The 24,920-nt window shown below is 37.2% G+C and overlaps 4 protein-coding genes across 4 annotated transcripts; 2 read left to right on the top strand and 2 right to left on the bottom strand.

The window, feature by feature from the left end:
* Positions 1–2,645: 2,645 nt before the first annotated feature.
* LOC110939557 lies at positions 2,646–4,488 on the top strand. Its single transcript, XM_022181113.2, has 2 exons — positions 2,646–3,243; positions 4,082–4,488. The coding sequence occupies exons 1-2, from the start codon at positions 2,883–2,885 to the stop codon at positions 4,096–4,098; spliced, it is 378 nt and encodes a 125-aa protein (XP_022036805.1). The 5' UTR covers positions 2,646–2,882; the 3' UTR covers positions 4,099–4,488.
* A 1,404-nt stretch (positions 4,489–5,892) lies between these two features.
* Positions 5,893–7,762, bottom strand: LOC110939556 (nuclear transport factor 2B). Its single transcript, XM_022181112.2, has 2 exons — positions 7,394–7,762; positions 5,893–6,166 (listed from the first exon to the last, which is right to left on the bottom strand). Exons 1-2 carry the CDS (start codon positions 7,688–7,690, stop codon positions 6,092–6,094), a joined length of 372 nt encoding a protein of 123 aa, XP_022036804.2. The 5' UTR covers positions 7,691–7,762; the 3' UTR covers positions 5,893–6,091.
* A 1,536-nt stretch (positions 7,763–9,298) lies between these two features.
* On the top strand, positions 9,299–10,534 carry LOC110939555 (probable stress-associated endoplasmic reticulum protein). Its single transcript, XM_022181111.2, has 3 exons — positions 9,299–9,430; positions 10,096–10,255; positions 10,366–10,534. Exons 1-3 carry the CDS (start codon positions 9,428–9,430, stop codon positions 10,410–10,412), a joined length of 210 nt encoding a protein of 69 aa, XP_022036803.1. The 5' UTR covers positions 9,299–9,427; the 3' UTR covers positions 10,413–10,534.
* Positions 10,535–10,995: 461 nt separating this feature from the next.
* LOC110939554 (F-box only protein 6) lies at positions 10,996–14,731 on the bottom strand. Its single transcript, XM_022181110.2, has 2 exons — positions 14,333–14,731; positions 10,996–12,335 (listed from the first exon to the last, which is right to left on the bottom strand). Exons 1-2 carry the CDS (start codon positions 14,470–14,472, stop codon positions 11,153–11,155), a joined length of 1,323 nt encoding a protein of 440 aa, XP_022036802.1. The 5' UTR covers positions 14,473–14,731; the 3' UTR covers positions 10,996–11,152.
* Between the last annotated feature and the right edge of the window lie 10,189 nt (positions 14,732–24,920).

Raw genomic sequence — 24,920 nt, 5'->3', positions numbered from 1 at the left:
ATTTGATCTTTATTTTTGTTAAACGATATTTAGCGTTTTTTATGTGTAAGAACTTCTCATTTGAATGAATTGAATGAATGAAGATTATGTAGTTTTATTCTCATTTGAATGAATGGAGATTATGTAGTTTTATTTAGAGTTATTATTGTTTGACCCAAGCCGATTCGAATATCCGACCTAAAAATATAACCCGAAACATAGCGATAGGAAAAAAATTTGGTCCCATGACTTTCCATCCCCCGGAACTTTTTGGTCAAGCTCCGCCACTGAGGTTCGAGCCTATATTATTATCGAGTAAAATGTCAAAATAGTCCCTGAGTTTAGGTCATTTTTGCCACTTCAGTCCAAAAATGAAACTTTTGTAGTTGGGTCCCTGATGTTTCATTTTTGTTATCATTTTCATCCAATTGGCAAACTGGGTTAAAATTTTCTGTCAACTTCTGCATTTTTGTCGTTTAACTCATTTAATTAAAATATATTATGCCATAAAATGACGATTACATCATTTATTTAAATGAGGAAAATGACATAAAAGAAGTTATCAAAAAATTCTAACTAAATTTACCAATTGAATAAAAAAAATGAAATGAAATTTGAAGGATTCATATATTAATTAACTGAATAATAATTGTAAAAATGAACTAAATTCATGTACCATTTTGGCTTTTTACTCTATTTATTTCAACATCTCAAAAATCATTTTCATTTTGACTTCATTCATATGACACGACGAAAAAAAAAACATAAAAGAGAACTTGTTGGGCCACATGGTCTAACGGGTGGCCTTCTCCCCAAATCCACGCGCTACCGCAGCGTGACGATCGTAAACGTGAGGCCTTGCTGACTCAACTTAGATAAGGTTCCACGTCATCCACCAGCGCCGACAATGCTCCAACTTGACTGGCGCGTTTACCCACGCTCTCTTTCTTATCCAATCCGTTTCTCTCGTAAAAGAACAAGTTTAGTCCCCCGACTATCAATCAGTTTGCACTTTTCTCTATTTTAACATTTTCCTTTTTCCTTTAATTCATAATTGATGTTCATACTTCATTCAAAGAGCTTACCAACACCAATAGTTTTCAATTTCATGAGACGTGATAAACATTTATTATATTTAGAGCTTATACTTATTGTTTGATAAAATAATATAAATTGGCACTTTTCTCTATTTTAACATTTTCCTTTTTCCTTTAATTCATAATTGATGTTCATACTTCATTCAAAGAGCTTACCAACACCAATAGTTTTCAATTTCATGAGACGTGATAAACATTTATTATATTTAGAGCTTATACTTATTGTTTGATAAAATAATATAAATTGGTGGACAACCAAGGGACACGAAGATGGAGTGCAAGAAATCATTAATGCAATAATTCCTATTTCTCTACACAACAATAAAGGTGTGTTTTTTGAAATATTATATATGAATAATATTTTGAATAAAATATAACTATAGAATAAATGTACTATCATCCAATATTGGTGACTAGTAACAACTTGATAACAAAATTTACTTTGATGAGATTGTGGCCTAAACCACGCTTTCAACTTATGAACTTGCTTTGTTGAGATCTTAAGCCAACGCGTTGTCAAAACTTCAAGCATCAAGTAGTAATACATAGGTTGCTTGACATAATCAAAAGTACACTTGTTGTTTCTATTTTCATCACTAGTTTTCAATAGAATCTAACAAATTTAATGATATATAAATACATGTCTAAACGATAAGATGTGTCAAAACTTCATGCATCAAGTAGTAATACCTAGTCCTGAGAATTTGGTTAAGTGGCAAGAGACTCGCCCTCCCCTAGTGGAGACACTTGGTTAAGTGGTAGGAGACTTGCCCTCCCCTAGTGGAGATACAACTTCGATTCCCATTGGGTCATTTTCGATGGACATCTGGGTGAAGGCATGAATTTAGGCTTTAATCCTGGGTTCGAACCTGACGGGGACGAGGATTTACAGATTTCATCCGGTTCCCGCACATCAGGGGGTTAGGGTCTCATGGCGTCGAGGAGTCAGCCTTGGACATAGCCCCAAGAAAGGTGGGTTTACACGTGAGTTTCTTTACCGCTCAAAAAAAAAGAGGTAATACCTAGCTTTGGCATTTAGTAATTGGGCTCCTTTCAATTATATTATTGTTAACTTGGGCTTACTGCCTTACTTTTATAATTTAGGCTTAATATATTCTGCAACTTTTGGGTCGTAAATGGTTCAGCCTTATGAAAAAATGGGATTTTAATAATATCAATTACCCTTTTTTTTGTCAGGGTATCCTCGTATTTATTTAGGCGTATCCTTTGTAAAAAAACCGAAAAAAATACACTACGAATACCGGGTTGAGCCGTAGTCCGTGTTACCCCTATTACTACATTGGCTCCGCCCCGCTACTGATCAAAAGTGATTCAACCCAAAAATATTGTCTCCTACCAAATTAAAAGTACCGATCTCAAAAAGCACAAAAAGTATGCACTGAATTGATACCAAAAATTGTTCGGTACGGTGTGATACCAAATGCTGATCCAAGTGAATAATATAACCAAATGCTGCTGATCCAAGTTGAAGTAAGGTGAATAATATAGGGACTGAACTTGTACCCTACCCCTTTATCTTTTTTCATACGTTATCTTATTTAACATCACTCCTTTAAACGTTGAAGATAACACCCACCCCACCCGTCTTCTGCATATTTCATCCACATCATAACTTCAACTGTTTGTTATATCTTCTTCTTCTGATCAAACCACACAGATCTTGACTTCATATTATCAAACCCCAAAAACAAACAGAGTTTATCCAATCACCTCGATTCTTGCAACCAATTCAACTCTCATATTCGGATAACGACTATTCTCGTATTATAGATCTATCTAAACACCATGATGACGAGGCAACCTCAGAACGAACAATCTAGGGTTTTCTACGAGCTATCTGCGTTGATATTAAACCTAATTCGGTACCCTCCGACGTCGTTTCAGGTCTCCGATGAGGTACGGAGGCAGCCGCGGCGGCCGGTGCCGCCGTCCCAGATAACGCCGGCGGGATTTGCGTCGATGTTATTGGGGGTTTCGTTGGCGTTGATGTTATGTGGGTCGATCACGTTTTTCATAGGGTTTTTGTTGATGCCGTGGGTTATTGTGTTGGTTATGTTGTTGTATGTTGTTGGGATTGTTTCGAGTTTGTCGATGATTGGTCGGGCCATTTTCTGTCATCCAGTTTCACCTAGAAAGAATGTTGCTGGTATGATTTTATAACTTTAAATTGTTTTATCTGTTATCATGTTGTTAATGATTGAAGATCATGTACATTTGATTGTTGAGATGAATAGAATCTATGATTGTTTGTTTTGTTGATAATCAGTACATGGTGTGTTTTGGAATTTGGTCTTGTTTTTTAAGTTTAGTTTTTTGTTTTGACAAAATGATTTATTCGCCGGGTGGGACCCAAAGCGGATAATAAATATGGGGCCTTTTTTGTAAAAAAAAAATGTTGTGACCCTATAATTTATGTATCAACTCTGTGTATAGATATAGACGTTTTGGGCTAAAACGTTTGCTTTATTTGACTCCCCCTTGAGCCATCCCTAATTCCTAGTATGCGGTAACATGCCAATTTTAGTCTCTGTGCGCGTGTTTGTAATAGAGAGCGGGTTAATCTAGCTTTTTCTTTTTTGATGTTTGGGTTTGGATTGGAAAGATGTGGTTTTTAGATCAAGTTGAAACTAAAGTTGTATACCTTTTTGAAAGGGAAAAAGGTAAAAACTTATGGATTTGTCTGGGGTCGTGTTGAAACGGTCTGCGCTTGTTGTCGTGTAGAAAGCGATATGGCGAAGACTAGAAAGACCAAAAGCAATAAAGTTAAATTGATTGAATTAAGTACATTAAACATGTGTATCAATTTCAGATTTGGAAGTATTATGATGTGAACCTTTACAATCAGTAGGACCCAAGATGTATCATGATATCAGATTTTCTTTTTCATCAAATGTGTTTCTAACATCTTTCATTAATGTCTATATAATGCACAATCTGTTGTTATGTATGAGATGTTAATGATCCTTGATGCTTATATTATGCAGCCTGGAAACTGTTGTGAGCCGAGAGGGAGATTGTTGAAGTGCGAAGACAGCGGTTAATAGAGAAGATGAACGTTTGTTTATGAGCAGAAGGTAAATGGAAAGAAACCTGGGCTTCTTCAAGTATTTATTAGGGCAAGAAGGAGCTTTGGATGTTATTATTTATGAAGACACATACAATACATAGGCTTTATGTTTTTTTTTTTTTTTAATTTAAGAAAGTTGGTGGTTGTGCATTCTTTACTTGAGGAAGCATATGCATATGGGGGTGGTGAAGTGTGTGTGGTGGTTTTGATGGATTATTATGTGTGTTTAAGAAATATTTAATTAAACATGCCACTGCTGGTATTTGGACTTGGTTCCTCTTGTTTCTTACTTATTTATTAATCTTAATTTGCAATTGATTTGGTGCATTTCGCATAATATTATTATTGTTCTAATTTATTATGAATCTGATCAGCTATGATTTTATAGTTGTATATGTTTCCGATTTTATAGTATCCAATACGTTGATTTTGCAAGTTACAAAGCAGGGTATATGGCTTTTGGCTAATGTGAGTGGGTGGTTGTTTTGGAGCTGGAGGTTGTATGGTTTGCTTAAATCCGACCCTCTTCGGACTGTACCAGTTGCTTTGCTGTTGATGGGATTTTACCGGGCATAGTTGTGGACTTGTTGGTTGGGTGGATTTGCTAGTCGTGTTTTAGTTTTGGGGGTCGTCTCCATCTTGGTATGGTTTGCCTAAATCCGACCCACTTCGGACTGTACCAGTTGCTTTACTGTTGATGGGATTTTACCGGGCATGGTTGTGGACTTGTTGGTTGGGTGGATTTGGTAGTCGTGTTTTAGTTTTGGGGGTTGTATAGGTTAAATTTTAATAACAAAATGTTTGTTTGTGGAGGAAATACAAAAAAGACAATTTCAGGGCGAACATTATCTGCTTCCGCTTATAATGATTATGTTCGACAGAGAGTAGAGCCACTAGTGTAAGTGAAGAGCGGACTTCTACAAATGACTCACGTCTATGATTGACATCTGCGTGTCTTCTTCGTCGATATTAGAATAGAATGCATGTCTTTGTCAATGTTAGAATCTTGTTTGAATGCATCTGTGTGTCTTCGTCGATATTAGAATGCATGTCTTCGTCAATATTAGAATGAGTTTACAAACCAAGTCATCCATGCTTCTTTAAACAGATACTTTTCCATGCTTCTTTAAACAGATACTTTTAAATGAAGTTGGAGTACAAAGGCTTTAAACAGCTAGACATCCAACCACCCAAACCTACATAAATAAATACTTAATAATGGGGTGCAGCTAAAGAAACACGTAACCAAGTTGGATGTCCAGCATGACTAATCCAGTAGAGGCAGATCTGTTTATTTTTTTATAATTCAAAAAAGAGCGTGTTTTAAGTAATAAGCAACCTCCTGTGTGCCAAAAACGCAAAAGCAAAATGGGTCGGTGGGGTATGGAGTCAAAATGGGTCATTTTATGTGGGTCGAAACAGGTAGGTCGGCTCGGATTGATACTGAGTTACAATTCAACCATGTTTTATGCAATTTTGAGGCTATTTGGGAAGTATAGCAATCCAACCTTGTTCAACATGTTTACTGATCTGCATATAAGTTTGGTTTTGACAGATTGTCTGGATTTTCAAACGTTGTTGCTTAATTGTTTCCAAAAATAAGAGAATTGTAGAAAATATAATAACCACATAGATCAAACAACCTTGACTTTATATGAAAGGTGGATAACATGTGCAAATGAATCTCAGCTTGCAATCAAATCAAAATGATACCAGAGCACAAACACATGCACAAAACAAAACATGAAGATGCGTATTTCAAAATTTGATCTCTTTAAACATACCATAAAGCAAGGACAAAAATGCATAATTTCATGTATCCCCCAATTGAAGTTCGTAGTTTTGATGAAAATACCAAAAGGGAAAAATTAAACAATCAAAACCAAATTTCTGCTCCAATAAGGTTACAGATGTAACCTGTTCAGGCTCAAGCATAATTCAACCGGAAAATGTCATTGAGAACATAAAAGCTTGACTGTGGTGTCGGCATTAGATGGAACATCTGAAACCAACAAACGAACGAAATTAGCTGGAAAATCATATCACAAAACGAGCGAAACAATGACAAAAGGAAATGTATTATATTATGTATGCTTTTTTAAAGTTTTAGTTAAGTGAAGATAAACCAAGTAAAAATGCAAAGAACATTCTATAATGCAGCTGCAATTACTAAACAGTTGTAAGAGAAAAATAACCCTATAATTTGGTATTACCCAGTAAAAGTATTTAAACACAATGTTTGGTTGGTAGCTTAGCTCAATGAGCAGAAGATGGCATAAATATGATGGTTCATCATAAAACCAGAGAAATTAAAACTGCCAAATAACAGTAACAAAAAAGGTTAATGATGGGCGATGATTCCCATTGATGAATTGAATTTGTAAGAGATGTTTACCATAGAAAGCGGAAAAAACATACACAAAAAATTCCACATGTAACATAAGATGATTAAATTGAATAATATTAATGAACATTTTCCACATAAGAATTCACAATAACGTGACCTCCGACCCAATAACCAGGCATATACCAAACTGCTTAGACTAAAGGGTATGGAGAGCCTCATCCCCAAGGGGATGGGCCGCCACGTCGGCGCCACGTAGGAGTGGTTTGGAGGGGAAGAACCTAGGGGGGTGGGGGATGAACCCCTTTATGTATATATATGTATGTATGTATAGGTATATGTGAGAGAAGGAAGGAGAAGGGAGGACCGGCACATCCGGCTGTGGGGAGCCGATGTTGCCGAGCCGACCCTATGGGGGGCGGTGTGGGGGACCGGCGCCGGTCCTAGCCGGGCCTCAGCCGGCCCCCATACCCTTCAGTCTTACAATCAGCGCATTACTTTTCAAAACAAGCAACTTCAAACTGCTCATTCAAAGTAATCAATCACATAAGCAAGCAGTTTCGGTTGGGCAATCCCAAACACCTTACAAATGTATCAAAACAACAATAAGCATACAAGCAATGCATCCCAAACACCCCATCTTTTACAAAAAAATATAAAAATAAAAACCCTAGACGGTAACAAACAAATATCAACTCCTGTCAGATTCCTTCAATACTCGCTAGCTAATCAAACAGTTCATTAGATAAACAAACAACTACAATCTATAAAACACACACACGGTTTATATTTATACAATTAGGTATAACAAAGCGATAGAAAAAACACAATATCTCACACAAGTAATGAAATAAAAGCTACTAAATAAACAAATGAATAATGTACCTGACTGAACTTGAGAGCATGTTGTTCGCCGGCGAGTTGGAGGTTACCGGAAACGAAAACAAGCATGCCGCCGGAAGGGCCAGAGGGCTGACAGTCAACGGTGGTGATGCTGTGCTTGCACTGTTGGAAGGGGAGTGACGTCAGCTTGGCAACGATGTTGGAAGATCCCTGAATCTTCTGACCTTCGAACGTTAACATGGAGGAATCCTGGTAGAGGTTAGCGAGAGTGGCCCGATTTGTGTCGAATGTTGAGTAGTAGTGCTCCACGAACGACTTCGCTACCGTATCAGGATCCATCGCCGCAGTCCAGGTAGAAAGAAAAGGGTTTTTTGTGGGTTTATAGTTGAGGTGATGGATGATAGGCAGAGAAAAAGTGAGGGGTTTGTGTATTTGAAAACACATATTTGAATATGGGCCGCTAGTAAACGTAAAAATTACAAAAATTGTTTTACATGATTTTATCTGATTGCAATCTATTCAATAATTATAGTAAATCTATTTTGTGTTTGCAAACCCTTGCACGATGTGTCCTTTACCCTGAACCCAATTTATTTTCATGATTAAATCTGACCAAGTGAACCCTATTTGAGGGCAAATTAGACATTTTACCAATTATATAAAAACAATTTTATAAATAGCTTAAAAAACATATAAAAATTTGTAATACTTCTCTCTCTGTCGTATCTCCGACCACCAACATCGCCTACCTCCGACGAGCAGAAAACACCACTCAACAGTTAACATTCACCTCCGAAATGAAATCTTCCAACATACATCTGGTTGTTTTCAAGATGTTGATTTCCATTTGCACATTCAGATCCAATTTCCATTTGCACATTGACATCCAATTTCCAGATCTGAAATATTCGCATCATCCACGGTCAATCGCAACCCAACATAATTAATGTCCACAATCGCAAACCCAAACTGGTTTATCTTCACAATCGCAAACCTAACAACCTCGCATAGCCGACCAGAGATGGGTTTTGGACACTATAGACACACTCACATAATCTTATAAGTTTTCTTTTTTTTCCCCGCTTTTATAGGTTTATTTTCTCATGAGCTAAGAGTTTCTTTGTATTTTTTATAATCATTACATGACAGACAATACATTACAATTTACGTGGTACTAAAACTTATAGATCAATCAAACTCAAAACAAACGTTGTATGTTTTGAAGGCACTTATAATAAACCTTAACCGTGAAAGCAAAGGATATAAATAAAAAAATATAAAGCTGAAGCTTTATCAGATAAAAATATTATATTAATACCACCATAAATAAAAATATATATATTTTTTAGGTAACGCGTTTTAGGACTAGGATCAAATACAAACCACTTTTTGCATACAAACTGTAAGAACCATTTAAGAAGTGTCACGTGGCCTCCAAACAATCATAGAGAAATGATACAATAATATCATAAATAATATCAATTATATTGAATTCCTTATAAATATGCTAACAAGCAATTAATTCTTTATTTGAATCTTCCTTTTGTTTTCAATGTGCTGATTAAAAAAAGTGCTGATATCATTCAAATATGTGCTAAAATTAATTATCTTGATTAATTTTTATGTGCTAATATAATTCACATGTGCTACTTTTATGTATGTATTATTTTGGTATGTGCTAATTTAACTTTTTTTAAGTGCTAGGATCTGTTCTTACGGTTTGTAGGATAAATATGGTTTGTACCGGAACCAACCCCACGCGTTTTATCATCTGTTGAACTAGAACGCAATAACGTACAATTACAGCTGGACAAAAAATCCACCGGACTTCTAATATGACTCGTACGCACGTCACTTTAAACCAATAACTATCTGCCACATCACAAATACACGTGTTTCAACCAATCAGCACGCTACACCTGGACTATAACTTTTGAAAGTCAACAACAAATCTCAATCTCTCAAAGCCATATATACACAACAAAACCTGCATCGTTTTGGCCATCTTTCATCTTTCATCTTTCATCAACAAATCCTTCGAACAGAACCCACTTTCTTCGATTTCTGTGCACAATCATGGTAATATTATTATTCTATTCGTAATGCAGTATTATTATTTATTCTATAGACAACAGATGATTTATGATTAATCGATTATCCTCCGTTTGAATTTCGTCTCTAATCGCATTGTTCTACCGTAAATTATTCAGATCCGATTTGATTTCTTCTGGTTTTCAAGGTTTAAGTTGATGAAATTGTATAACCTATGAATATTTATGTCAATTGCTTGAAATTAATCTATAATTGTTGTATAGCATATTCCTGAAATTACATCATAGTGGTGAGGATCATGACATTCATACATCATTATGTAAGATGTGGTTGTGCATAACTTGTAATCGAGTTCGATTTAAAGAGAATTGAGTGATTTCATTATTAAATCTATATGAGACTATACAGAAAAGTTCAAATCCTGCAAAAGTACAGGAGTATTTAGCGTTCGATTCATGGAATGTAATGGAAGTGGAATTGGAATTTGCATAGGAATTGAAATTTTATTTGGAATTTTAGGTGTGTTTCATATAATGGAATGGAATCTGGATGGAATTGGAATGTAGAGTTTGTTTCTTATGTTATATGTTCAATTCCAGTTATTCCAATTCCATTTAGATTCTATTCCATTCTATGAAACAAACTGGATTCGAAAAAAAGATAACTAATTTGTTGTGTGTTTATTAATGTAGACAACATCAAGGCGTCTTGCGGATAAGAAGGTTGGGAAATTTGATAAGAACATCACGAGGCGTGGATCTGTGGGTCAATCATCATCCACAAAGAAGGGGAACAACTATCCTGTTGGGCCTATTATGCTTGGCTTCTTTGTGTTTGTTGTTATTGGATCATGTAAGATTAATCTATTCACCCTCCTTAACTTGATTTATGCATTGATTGACTTCTTTAATTGTGATTAAAACATTGATTCTGATTTGTGGCTTCTTTTGATCTTCCTCCAGCTCTGGTTCAGATCATCAGGACGGCTACAAGTGGTGGAATGGCTTGAAGATCTATCTAATACATTGTCATTGATGGCTGTATCATTTACTTTGTTGCTTTTACAGTTTACCCTTAGAGAACCATTGTTACTTGCCAACACAACTAATCAAAATATTATTAATACTCAAATATTTCTTTTATTTATATGATAAATTTTAATATATATGTGTGTGTGTGTGTGTGTGTCTGTGTGTATAATAATTAAACTTTTAACAAATCGTAAGCGAGTAGCTTGAAAAACTATTAACAAGCTAAACTAAAAAAGAGCTACGCTCGAGCACCTAGCGCAGGCTTGTCTTGTCTCATTAACACCTGTAGAAACAACTCAATAAATAAACGTATGAGTCATGCACACCGTATCAATGCTGCTCAGGCTGCGATGCGCTGGACACTGTGTCTATGTATAGATGGTGTGATGCGCCTTAAGAGTAATAACTTCGGATACTGTGATGCGCCTTAAGAGTAATAACTTCGGATACCTAGCTTTTGAAAGTAGTGTCATTGTAGCGAAACTCTGCCAAAATTACTTTAGATAATACAAAACGTTTATTTAGCTTTCTCGTGTCAATTTCACACACAATTACGACGTCTAATCAACATGAACAAGATCATTCTGGGGATATCAAGTAACTGGACTTACAAACAAGTTTTTATTTCTCAACAGAGTAATACACTTAACATACACAAAACGAAAATACAAAAACAAATGGGGAAAACAAGATTACAACGAGGAACTTTCAACCATTATTAAGCTATTGCAGTTAACGATGGATGAAATGCAGTACCGATAGCAATCCCCATTGCACAATCAGGAACCTTCAACCATTCCTTCTTTAAAATATCATAAGTGATCAACCGGTTCATCGTTCCAGATACAAGGGATAACATAACCAATCCGCTGTTACCCAAACAGCACAGACTAACATGTTTCCCATAAAACTCTAAACTCATTACATTTGGCATTCTGTCAACCTCCTTCCATAAGAGAGTCATCTTCTGAAGCTCCCATACAGAAACACTACTGGCGGCGCTCTTTGTCACCAGCCCGACCAGCATAATCCTCCCGCCACATTCCACCAACGCAAGGTCCCTCGACAATGGTGGTGGCGGGACCAGATACTGCTTCCAAACCTTAGACTCCATGTCAAACGACACAATCCCGTAAGGGTCTGACCGTAAAAAGTATATCAACCCGTTTGCCGCCACGGTATTGAAGCGAAGCTTCGATGAAAGCGGCAGTTTGATACAATCAGGCAGGCTTTCTACGAGTGTCCACTTGTTTATAACAGAATCATAAACTTCATACTCACCGTTAGATGCTACCAACATGATTTGATAACCTCCGGTATTTGACTTTTTGTTCAAAATCATTTCAACAGCTACGATTGACCAAATACTAGACAATCTGTCGGGTAACTTTTTGAACGTGTTGGTAAGAGGATTACATACAAAGAAGCTTCTACCTCCATTACCATGAAAACAAAGCAGACCACCAGCCGAAGCCACAGGAGAAATTATACGTTCTGTGGGCATTTTAGGAATAAAAAGGTAGTACCATTTTGTGGAAACGGGATCATACATGGCTCCTGCGTTGGCTTTCTCATGGGTCATGATGTAAAACCATGGTTGTGGTGGTATAAAGCGAGCACATTGACGTGTGAAAGTGTTGGAAGTCAGCAACGAGTTCCAGTTTTGGCAAACGGATCTGAAACGGAAGATTGTGGCTATTGGAAGTCTTGCAATTACGTTCTCATATAACTCTTCTGGGAAGTGTCTCCAGATTTCTTCGTTTAAAGACTCGTTTGAACCAGAGTTTTCGGTTTGTTTTTGCTTTTGCTTCTTTTTAGTTTTCTTTGATTTCGTGACCTTCATTATAACATTCTCACAATTGTTTTCAAAAACGCTGTTTTCAAGATTCCCAAAACACCATCTGCAAACAAAAGCGCTAATTAGCTGAGATACGACAATGAACACACACTATTGTTACAGATAGGTATTCAAGCTTTGAATCCATTCTTATGTTCAGAACAAAGGCTAATGAGGAAAGTTCTAGAACAATACCTAATTCATTTCTTCTCATAAGTCAATTAAACGAGAATATGCCAGAAATTATCAATAAAGATGAACAAATTCGAACTTAAGGTACATCGGATTCGCCTCAATTGGCTAAGCAATGAAATTCAAAATATAACTGTATACCTAATTGATTAGTTCTAGAACAATACCTAATTCATTAGTTCTCAGAATTCAATTAAAAGTGAACATAACAGAAATGTTCAACAACGATAAACAAATTTGAACTCATAGTACATCAAATCCGCATCAATTTGCCAGCACCGAAAATCAAATTCAAAATATAACCAAATACAACAACAATTGTACCCAGTATAATCCCACCTATAGCCAAGCTATTGATAGGGTCTGGGGAGGGTGAGATGTAGGCAAGCGTTACCTCTATCCCAGGGGATTGAGAGGCCGCTTCCAGTGAGACCCCCAGCTCCTAAACCAAATCCAAATATGAGTCAAATAAACATACAAAAAGTATATAACACAAATGCAAGCGATAACACACATAGGCTATCAATATAAAGAAGAAAAATCAAGCCCCTAAGTCGAGCATCTAATACCAAATCCTACGTCTCCAAGAACTCCTATCCTCGACATGTCCTCAGAAAGGCGCAAGTCTATCAAATCCTGTCTAATCCTCTCATCCCAAGTCAGTTTTGGTCTACCTCTACTCCTCCTTCCCTCCACACTAATGGTTTCCACGGTTCTAACTTCTAAGTTCTAACTGTGGCCACTGTCGGACTCCTCCTAATATGGCCAAACCATCTCAACCTCCCTTCCCTTATCTTGTCTAATATACTAACCCTAATCTTACCCTAAAAACCTCATTTCTTATCTTGTCCAACCTAGTGTGTCCACACATCCACCGCAACATCCTCATCTCTGCTACCTCCAGCTTACGCGCCTGCGTCTTCTTGATAGCCCAACACTCTGTTCCATATACCATAGTCAGTCTCACTTTCACCCTATAAAATTTCCCCTTTAATTTAGTTGGAAACCTCTTGTCACACAGTATGCCCGTTGCGGCTCTCCACCTGCACCATCCAACCTGGATGCGGTGGGTTACGTCACTATCTAGCTCCCCATCACTCTGCACAAATGCTCCTAAATACTTGAACTTGGTTGTTTGCGGTACCACTTGGTCCTCAATGGTAATCTGAGTTTCCTCGTTGTTGTCTGTCCCACTGAAATTACAATACAGGTACTTAGTCTTAGAGCGAGCAATCCTTAAACCCTTTCCTTCTAAGGCTATTCTCCACTCCTCTAACCTCACATTTAAGCTCGGTTTACTCTCAGCAATTAATACAATATCATCCGCAAAAAAAAGCAAACACCATGGGACTGTCTCTTGAATCAGCTTTGACAACTCATCTAGGACCACCGCGAAGAGAAACAGACTCAACGCCGACTCTTGGTGCAGTCCTACCTCCACAAGAAAGAAATCCGCATCCCCTACGGCGCTCGAACACTAGTTTCAGTCTTAAGATACATATCCCTAATTATGTCTATATACCTCCTAGGAACCCCTCTACTCTCTAGGCTATCCCAAAACAACACCTAATTCATAACCAAATGCCTAACTGATTAGCTCTAAAACAATACCTAATTCATTACTTCTCAGAAGCAAATACACATAAATCATGAACAAACCAATTCAAACTCAAGGCACATCAAATTAGCATCAATTCACTGTAAATCAAATCACAACTAAACACAATATCACTCGATCGATATTAAGCACCGACACAAATACAACAATAACTCCATGCGGTTTACATTTCAAAACCCTAACTGTAAACCTAAACGGATCCATATACTTAGGTTTTCACTAGTAAAAAAAACAAAAAGAAGAAGAAGAACCTGTAGTCATGAAGGTACAGCGGCGGTGCTAGCACCGTCGTCGTCGGCGACGGCGGAACGGTGGGAATAGGCGGAGGAGGAGGAGGAAAGCCATGGAGATCTACAAGGTGTTGAACTTGATCAATAAGGTGCCTGAACATGGGCCGCAGCAATAGTCAACTTAAAACAACCATTTACAGTTGTTGTTGTTGTTCATCAGTTCTCTGTGTGTTATTCACAAAGCATTACTGATAGTATAAAGATTATTATTATATTTTAAAGGTAGTGGATTACCACATAATCAAGGAATATTTATTGGTTTGCTGTTTACATGATCCATAAAGTAAATTACGATAGTGATATCTCTATGATATGGAATTTTTCGAAGTTTTAACCGATTTATTTCCATCTGGTTTTTGATTCTAGATCCAATATATTTATTTATTGGTTCGTTTTAAATACTGGTTTGGAGGACTCCAAATACAACCGGTATAGCTCAATGAAACTCCACCATGCTATTCGATGACAAGAAGAGGGCTACATGAAAACGGCGATTTGGAGACTTTATATATAATAATATAAAAAGAATTTCTTTATCATACAAATTGATAAAAAGAAAAAAAAAAGTCTTGATACCAAAATATCGAAAATCAAAAATACCCGTACCAGACCAGTACCAAAACGCTAAATGCCGGTACCAAAAATCGAGTGGGATTGGTAAATTCGGTATTGGTTATGAAGCGGTACTCGGTACTATTTGCTCACCCCTGAGACGGTGGGGTGTGAAAGCGGGAAGGTGGTCGGGATGGTGAGGTGGCACCCCTTCCCATTGAGGAACGCCACCCCCTCCTCCTGTCGGTGCAATCAGGGCTTCATCCCCGTCCTCCCGGTTGAACCTCTCTCTCTCTCTCTCTTAATATTATTGGAAGAAATGGATGGAGAAGCCATGTCTTCTTAACGGGGGAAGAAGAAGGTGATGAGGTGGAGGTGATGTGGAGGGAGGAAAATGGACCATACCCTCTAATGAAAAGAGCTTCCAGCAAGATGCCAGAGCAAAATTTTACATGATAAACTAAAACTTATACGAAAAAACATTACACCAAGAATGGAGTACGCTTTTGTTAGCACTGTTTTTAATCAATATGAAAGGGTTCACCTTGATTTCTTCCAAAATCACTGAACTGCTTTTGGCTTATCGTTGAAAATCCGGTCATCGTTTACAAATTGATTAATATTAGACAAGATTATGTGTATACGTATTAACAACATTGTTTACCTTCGATCCTTATTTTGCATCGTCTTTATTGTACATCTACACTTGGATGGATAAGTTCAACGACAACATGTATTTGTATAAACGTTGTTACATGTATACCAATACTTCACACTTTACACCTTCTGTATATACAAGTTTTAGATACTTGTCTTTTAATCATGAGGTTGGTCACGATATACAATCTTCGTCATGTGCTAGAGACTGGTTTGAGGTTAGGTTTAGCAAAATCAAGATTGTGTGTGTGAGTGAAGGAATAATGATCTCTCTAAATAAATATATACCATACTTAAGCATATGACTTGGGTGGTGAAATAGACTTTTCCTTTCATGTATGATGGTTAAAAGAAAATAATTTGTGCCACCTAGATGAAATATTGAATTAGACTGGATTCGGTTTTTTCTAAATTTAATTTTATTAAAAAACATGTGCTTATATTTTTTAGGGAAATTGGCCTGTAATAATCCCACCTAAACCTTATTGGCCATTAATAATCCCACCTCAGAATATTCCCCCCACCAGTCCCACCTTTCACCTATTTTTCCTACAATGGTCCCTCGTTAAAAAAATTTAACGGAGTTAAGCTTTTTTCAAAATTACAAACAGATTTTTTAGGGCTTTTGATTAGAACGACGATACGAGTCCATTGATGTAAAACTTGCCTCGAAACGGTGCTCCAAACGATGAAAACGACGCTTCAATTCGGGTGTTTAAATTTCCAATTAACCAAAATCAAGTCACATGGAGCACCATTTCGAAGTAAGTTTTACATCAATGGACTCGTATCGTCGTTCTGATCAAAAGCCCTAAAAAATCTGTTTGTAATTTGGAAAAAAGCTTAACTCCGTTTAGTTTTTTTAACGGGGGACCACTGTAGGAAAAATAGGTGAAAGGTGGGACTGGTGGGGGGAATATTCTGAGGTGGGATTATTAATGGCCAATAAGGTCTAGGTGGGATTATTACAGGCCAATTCCCCTATTTTTTAGAGTGAATTTCAAGGATTGTCCTTTATCTTTATAGCCATTTTCAGGCGCTGTCCTTTATGTTTAAAATTGACGAGTTTTGTCCTTTATGTTTTCATATCATACACGTTTTGTCCTTTAGGCCTAACCCAGTTAGTTTTTTCAGTTAAATTTGGTCATGTGCTTTGCACATGAGGACATTTTTGTCAATTCAAAGGTTGCAGAAGCTTTGAGCTGTAAATCTGCTATTGAACTTACCTTTAAATTGACAAAAATGCCCTCATGTGCAAAGCATATGATCAAATTTAACTGAAAAAACTAACTGGGTTAGGCCTAAAGGACAAAACGTGTATGATATGAAAACATAAAGGACAAAACTCGTTAATTTTAAACATAAAGGAGAGCGCCTGAAAATGACTATAAAGATAAAGGACAATCCTTAAAATTTATTATAGTTATACAAATGATAATAATAATTGTTAATAATAATTAATGGGCATATTTTAATTTATAAATGATTATAAACTAACCATTTGAATACCTAGATGACTCATGTATGCATTTGAATCTCTAAAGTCTTAACTACCTTAAAATAAAAGCATTGTCTATTTATATTGCCTATCGTAATAAATAATATCTTTTTTCCTGTAATGATATTGGCGGAAAAACTATCTATTAAAATATTGTTGGAAAAGTATTACTATTTACCAAAGTAATGTTTATAAAGATTTTTTTTTCTCACTTCCAACCTATTGGACAAGTCCAATTTATTAAATAACTATTGATCTAATCATGTTTTTTAAGAATCTTAACAAAATTATTTTTTTTATAAAACCAACTTTGAAAAAATAAAAACCTATTTTAAAAGCCTAAAAAATTGTATTTGATTAGAAAAAACTGATTCTAATAACTTTAGTTATATGAGGGTTAGGGTGGGAGTTGGCTACAAAGTCCATTTTTCCTACAAAGTGTACAAAGTCATAAAACACCACAATTTCAGCTATAAAACACACTCAAAACCCACAAATAATAAAGTGAAACTTACTAAAACGTCATATTTATGGGTTTTGTGTTGTGTTTTGGATGATAAGGCTTTAATTTTCGAATGACTAACATTAGTGTGTTTTATGTTGATTATCATGTTGTGTTTTATATTCATAGTTCCATGATTGTGTGTTTGAAGTTTTTAGGGACTGTTAGGATTTGAATATTGTGTTTTAGTGATCTTCACTTTGTTATTTGTGGGTTTTGAGTGTGTTTTATGGCTGAAATGGTGGTGTTTTATGACTTTATACACTTTGTAGGAAAAATGGACTTTGTAGCCGAATCCCACCCATGAGGGTTATACCCTCGTATTTATGTTTATGTTATTTAATAAAAAAGTGAAAAATTACTCAAATCTGTCATTGATATATTTCCGTTGATTTGTGTTTTTTATATAAATAACAAACTATAGTAAAATTTTAAAACAATAAAGATATTTTTAATACTTTGAGCATGGACCTTATAATTATTCTATATATTTCTATATTAGAACCCCGTGTATTACACGGGTTGAATAAATGTAATTGTATTGTATATATATACTAAATAATAAAATAATATATATCTTTAAAAACCTCATTTAACACGAGTTGAATAAATGTAATTTTATATATTAAATAATAAAAAAGAAATTTTATATTTAAGAACCTCGTGTATTGTATATAAATTATTACCAAATTATTAGAGTAAACTTCCGTTTTGCTCCCTGTTGTTTAGTCACTTTAATGGTTTTGACTCAATCCTTTAAAAATAGCCATTTTACTCCCTAATCTATGAAGCTCTTCATGATTTTACTCCCCGCCCTAAACGTCATCCATTTTAAACGTTAAAGTCTGTCACGTGCAAAATACCTGATGGGCAATTATGTCTTTTTCCAACCCACATTAATGAATTACCTTTTAAAACCCTACTGTTTAAAATGGATGAGGTTTAGGGGCGGGGAGTAAAATCATGAAGGGTTAAACTATTTAAGTTCAACTTTTTTATGAACCGTCAATGAATCCTCTAAATGGGTTATCGGCGAAATTTCTCACATTGTGATACACTCACCTCCGAATCGGGGAAAACCCACACCTAGGAGCGAAGACCGTGAACACTCGCCCGAAGGCACGACAGTGTGGTGAGATAAAACCCGCTCTTTTCAAGGATCGAACTAGCGATCGTCGCATACCTGCCTAGTCTCTAATCATCATCAAGTGGCGATGAAACTAAATGTTGGGGGCAAAAAAGCTTTTCTTTATATTTTTCTAATATATTACTTAATAATTTAGATTTATCCAATGTGGTTAGTTGCAAGAAACAAATAGATTTAAAAAAAACATTATTTTAATAAATATTTTTCTAACAACACAATTTTGATAAGGGTAAATTACATTTTTCGTCCTTTATGTTTGTATCAGATTGCAATGGATGTCCTTTAACTTCAATAATTACAGTCACAGTCATTTCTTTGTTAAAAGCCTTGCAAGTCACGTCCTTTTCACTAACGTAGTTAGATTTTTTCAGTTATATCTGGACATGTATAGGACACATAAGGGTATTTTAGTAATTTATTATTTTATTTAAAACTATATCTATACTATATAATAAACGAAACCACTTTAGGGACACTTGTCATCATAATAGGCCATCTCTTACAGATAATTATTCTTTTAATTTAATATTTTCTAATTAATTATAGATAACTCTCCTACTAAATATTATTTAATTTAATATCTTATATTATAGATAACCCCCCTACTAAATATTATTAGTCTAATATCTTATGGATAATTATTATTTAGTTTAATCTCCTTTTCATTTATAATATCATTTATTTGAATTAATTATATTTGAATGTTTTTTTTAGTTTGGTATCAAATAAATTTTACGAAACTTAAAATAAAGTTAACTAATATTATTTATCATTTTTACATTTACGGAGTTTTAAATAAAGGGTTAAATTTATTGAGAATTCGTTAACAAATTTTGCAACAACAGAATAATCTATTTTTATCACGAAAACCAAACTTTGTATTAATATATTAAATACTAGGTTATAACCCCGAATAATAAAACAATATATCTTTAAAAACCTCATTTATTGCACGGGTTGAATAACTATAATTTTATATACTAAATAATAAAAAGTTATATCTATAAGAACCATATTGTACCGTTGAATAAATATATTTTTTATACCAAATAAAAAAACAAATAATAAAATAATACATCTTTAAAAAACCTCATTTATTACACAGGTTGAATAAATGTAATTTTATATACCAAATAATAAAAAAGTTACATCTTAAAAAAATATTTGTATTACACGGGTTGAATAAATGTAATTTTTTATACTAAATAATTAAAAATATATATCCTTAAAAAAACCTCATGTATTATACGAATTGAATAAATCTAATTTCTGTATCAAATAATTAAAAGTTATATCTTAAAAGACTTCATGTATTACACCGGCCAATAAATATAATTTTGTATGGTAAATAATAAAAAAAGGTATATCTTTAAAAAACCACGTGTATCACACGGGTTTAATAAATCTAATTTTATATACCAATAATAAAAAAGTCATATCTTTCAATATACTAATGGATAATACTCGATACGCGATGGTATGGTGATTGTGAAGATGGTTCTTGAAAAGAAGATATGTTATTCAAGAAGCAAATCAACATCTATTTGAGTGATAAAATTTTGGTACCAATTCCGACAAATTGATTTATAAATTATGTAATAAAATTGATACAATTTAAATTTTAGAATAATATTTTATTAGAAAAATAGAAGAATGGTGTTCAAAATTTAAAGTAGGATGAAATTTAGTATTAGCTCATTATTCATTTATTTATTTAATTAATATAAGATAAGTTTGGAAATGAGGCGAGAAAATCATAAAATAAATGGTTACAATGAATGATAGGTGTCACACATTAATGTTTTATTATATAGTATAGTATAGATATATATATTTGGATTGATATAGATATATTATTCTATTGTAGTAAAATTTGTTAACAGAATCTCAATAAATTAAACCCTTTATTTAAAACTTGTAAATGTAACGAAGTCTTAAGAAATTTAACCCTTTATTTAAAACTTGTAAATGTAGAAATAATAAATAATATTAGTTAAAAAAGACGTTGAGAGCTCAGATGTTAAAAATTTCTTTTTGGGCTAAAAGGGTAAAAGTGATATAACCACAGGGGCCAAAATGAAAAGAAGATATGTTATTCAAGAAGCAAATCAACATCTATTTGAATGATAAAATTTTGGTACCAATTTCGACAAATTGATTTATAAATTATGTAATAAAACTGATATAATTTAAATTTTAGAATAATATTTTATTAGGAAAATAGAAGAATGGTGTTCGAAATTTAAAGTAGGATAAAATTTAGTATTAGCTCATTATTTATTTATTTATTTAATTAATATAAGATAGATTTGGAAATGAGGCGAGAAAATCATAAAATAAATGCTTACAGTGAATGATAGGTGTCACACATTAATGTTTTATTATATAGTATAGATAGTATAGATATATATATATTTAGATTGATATAAATAAATTATTCTATTGTAGTAAAATTTGTTAACGAAATCTCAATAAATTTGGCCCTTTATTTAAAACTTGTAAATGTAGAAATAATAAATAATATTAGTTAAAAAAGACGTTGATAGTTCAGATGTTAAAAAAATTCCTTTTTGGGCTAAAAGGGTGAAGGGGTATGGTCCCAGATCTCGCGTCAGCATCGACCGCGAGTGACCATTACCCTTATCAAAACCCCCACTAGCTAACAACCTGCTTATGTCCGTGCGAGAACGCATCGACACAGTGGTTGAATCCAGTCTGTCCAATGATGGAGAAGGACTTACCTGGAATATGAGAACGGTATAGCGACGCGGCTGGCACCGCATCTGGTGTATGAAAACGGAAGTGTTCACAGCGATGCGGCCTGGCACCACATCCAGTGAACACTTCTATCAATACAGAGAAGCTGGATAACAGCAACAGTCACCACAGACGACGATGCGGCCTGGCACCGCATCTCGCGTATTTCTTGATCAAAGAGTAAGACGCGGGAACGTCTACAGTTACCGCAGACAGCGATGCGGCTTGCACCGCACCCTGTCTACTCATCAAGTGGGACTGACACAGCAGAGCAAGTAGCACCAATGGCAGCCGCCTGTCAGAACTACGTAAGCAGCAGACTGACGTGGTGTCGCCTCCCCGGCCGACATGTCTGACACACCTGCAAAGGTGCAGCATGCCGTCAGTCTGTCCATCCAGATCCTCCTTCACTCCTCGGCTATAAATACCAACCCCAAACCAGGTTTGAGGTATCTCTTCACAACTCTCTCACTACTACTACTATCATACTTTGCTTCCCAAGCAGACTACTGATTCTCACGCCGGAGAGTGGTAACAAGGAGCACCCCCCACCCCATCCTCCTTGTTACGAGTCACGGTTTGTTTCCTTGTGCAGGAGATCAACCCACCGGTGATCCAGCCAGCGATCCTCGAGAGGAAGGGATTAACCCTTCTTGGCGAGACCAGTGAGTTAACCCTGCCCGGTTAACCATTTCATCATTGGCGCCCACCACTACTCTTAGCACTTTTTCAACCATCCTTCTCCCCCTCAAAAGATCATGACTGATCACCAAAATAACACTACCGGGGACAATCTACTCCCCACCAACCCAGGAAATGCGGGGAAAACCCCCCCGGACCTTAATCCGGGCCACATTGGCACATCAACGCAAAGGGGTCCATCCCTAACGTTCGAACACGATCTATCACAGTACGCATCTGTGATCCCTCCGGACATGGACCCTCACACCTGGTATGACCAGCAGGCCGCCCTGCTGGCCGCAACATATAACCGAGCTTGCGCTGAAGCACAAATACAAGCCGGGCCTACCCCGGCACCGCACACACCTGCGGGTCGTATTTTACAATACGACGGCAGGGCACCCTCACGTCCAGCCTCCAGAAGCAGGCGTGAGGACCGCGGATCCTCTTACTGTGAGGTCCGCACAATAAATGAGGACGATTCCTCATATGGGTCACGCACCAGGGGCCCAATACAAAGCCGCCTGGGCCCCCAAGGCGATAACAGGCGGCAATCCACAGTCCACCGCAGTTCCGGCATCCAAAGCCGGCTGGGACCGCTGCCCCAGTATGAAGGTTATGGCCGTACCGACCCGGACGACCATACATATTGCGGAGATTCGCATGACACCAGCAGCAGACCGGGAGGACGCAACTATATTCTTCCCACTCATCCACGCAACACATACCTTAGGGCTGCAAAGCGCCCTGAGAACCAGCCCTACAGGCCGAAAGCTGTGGCCGAAAACTCCAAATTTGCCCCGCAAATTGCCCACGCCCATGTCACCACAACAAAATTCCCATTCAACGTTGGGAAATACAACGGTTCGTCCGACCCGGACGACGACATGAACGTTTTCATGGGCGCGGGATGCAACGGCCAGTGTGATGAACCCACTTGGTGCAATTTTTTCCCCCAGACCCTCACAGGTCTGGCCAGGGCTTGGTTCGATTCTTTGCTAGTGGCGTCACTAGCCTCATTCGAGGACTTGCATGCAAAGTTCCTCGCTCATTTCAGCCAGCAACGACGTCATGAACGTGATTCGTTAGACGTCATGAATATCCGGCGCAGGGACGACGAATCTCTAGGTCGTCAGGGACAAGCAGATGGTTATGACCATCTCTGGCAAGGAGGGCTTGCCCAAAAAATGGGAAGATGTCATGGCCGCAGTCAAGACATACGCCCAGACGCAGCGGTCCCTTGAACCGCATATGGCAAAGGCACAGCCCCAAGCCGAAACCTCCCACCAGGGGTCCAAGCGTAACAATAAACGCAACCGGGACGTCAGAAATCGTGACAACATTTCCAAACCATACTTCCCGCGGACCAACCCATTTGACCCAAGGAACCACAATCCCCAACGGGACAACCGGGCGTCAAAGAAAGATTCTCGGGACCGCAACTGGACCGACATCACCGTATCGCCAAGCGAAGTCCTTCTTACGGACGCACAGCTCTTGCGACCGGCCCAACCAATGAAGTCCAAGAAAAATCAAGATCTCACTCTCTATTGTGAGTATCACAAGGACTCGGGCCACACCACAAACAACTGCATCAGTCTCCGGCTGGAGATTGAGCGAGCCTTAAAAGAGGGAAAGCTGCAACATCTTTTGCCAGGTGGGCAGAAACCCACCAAGCGCATCACCCCTCATGGCGAAGGTACCTCCTCAGGGAAGAGGACCATGTATGTGGCCTCAACCCACATGATCAACGGAGGTAAAGGTAGGCCGTGTAAGGCGGCGAGAAGACCGGACAATGATTGGAAAGACGAGCAAGTCGTCTTCCCAAAAGTCCGAGGCGGCCCGCGCGACAGACGCGCCGTCGTTATTACAGGCCAACTGGCTCATTACTGCACCGAGCATCTATTCATCGACCCGGGCAGTACTTCCGATATCATCTATGAGCAATGCTTCAACCAGTTCGATCAGGAGGACAAAGATCAGTTGCAAGCAGTGGACTACCCGTTGGCCGGGTTCGCGGGGGAAACTGTCTTTCCCCTAGGCCAAATTACGTTCCCTGTGCGCCTTACCAGCGGAAGGCACACACGAACAGAAGAGGTAAACTTCATGGTTTTACCTCATACTTCCAAATATGACGTACTCCTTGGAAGAGAATCCCAAGGTGATTTCAATATGATTACGTCCGTACCCCACTCTGCTGTCGGTTTCCCAACCAAAACGGGGGTCGCGATAATCTACGCACGCAGAGACGTCATGATGTCGGATGAAATACGTCCGACCAAGATAGCAAGGCCTACCCCCAACAACCAACCAGAAAAATGGGTTCTCAACGCGAGATACGTAGAACAAAAGGTTACGTTGGGCCACGCCTTGTCTCCTAACACCAAAGCGCACCTAAAGCAGCTTCTCTTCAGGAACCAAGACATTTTCGCGTGGACACCTGCAGACATGACTGGGGTCCCGCATGAAATCGCGTAACATTGCTTAAATACCATGCCAGGTATTAAGCCGGTGATCCAAGGCCAACGCCACCTTGGATCCGCTAAAAACCAGGCGATGCAGGAGCAGGTGGAAGAACTGCTCTCCGCAGGCATCCTGCGGGAAGTTAAATACCAGACTTGGTTGTCCAACCCAGTCATGGTAGAGAAACCATCCGGGGTCTGGCGCATGTGCGTCGATTACAAAGACCTCAACAAAGCCTGTCCCAAGGATTGTTACGCACTTCCGGAAATCGACGAAAAAGTTGATAACCTCG

The sequence above is a fragment of the Helianthus annuus genome, chromosome 17 (assembly GCF_002127325.2).
Source record: "Helianthus annuus cultivar XRQ/B chromosome 17, HanXRQr2.0-SUNRISE, whole genome shotgun sequence".
Lineage (NCBI taxonomy): Eukaryota > Viridiplantae > Streptophyta > Magnoliopsida > Asterales > Asteraceae > Helianthus > Helianthus annuus.
Note: the sequence above shows the minus strand (reverse complement) of the source record. Positions and strands in the feature narration are given on the sequence as shown.

Excerpts from the sequence above, each read along its gene's own strand:
- LOC110939557 (XM_022181113.2), top strand. The coding sequence starts at position 2,883 with ATGATGACGAGGCAACCTCAGAACGAACAATCTAGGGTTTTCTACGAG.
- LOC110939556 (XM_022181112.2), bottom strand. The coding sequence starts at position 7,690 with ATGGATCCTGATACGGTAGCGAAGTCGTTCGTGGAGCACTACTACTCA. Across the intron at positions 6,167-7,393 it reads ATGCTCTCAAGTTCAGTCAG|ATGTTCCATCTAATGCCGAC; the intron begins GTACATTATTCA and ends TGTTGGTTTCAG.
- LOC110939555 (XM_022181111.2), top strand. Across the intron at positions 10,256-10,365 it reads GTTTGTTGTTATTGGATCAT|CTCTGGTTCAGATCATCAGG; the intron begins GTAAGATTAATC and ends ATCTTCCTCCAG.
- LOC110939554 (XM_022181110.2), bottom strand. The coding sequence starts at position 14,472 with ATGTTCAGGCACCTTATTGATCAAGTTCAACACCTTGTAGATCTCCAT. Across the intron at positions 12,336-14,332 it reads CTGTACCTTCATGACTACAG|ATGGTGTTTTGGGAATCTTG; the intron begins GTTCTTCTTCTT and ends TTTTGTTTGCAG.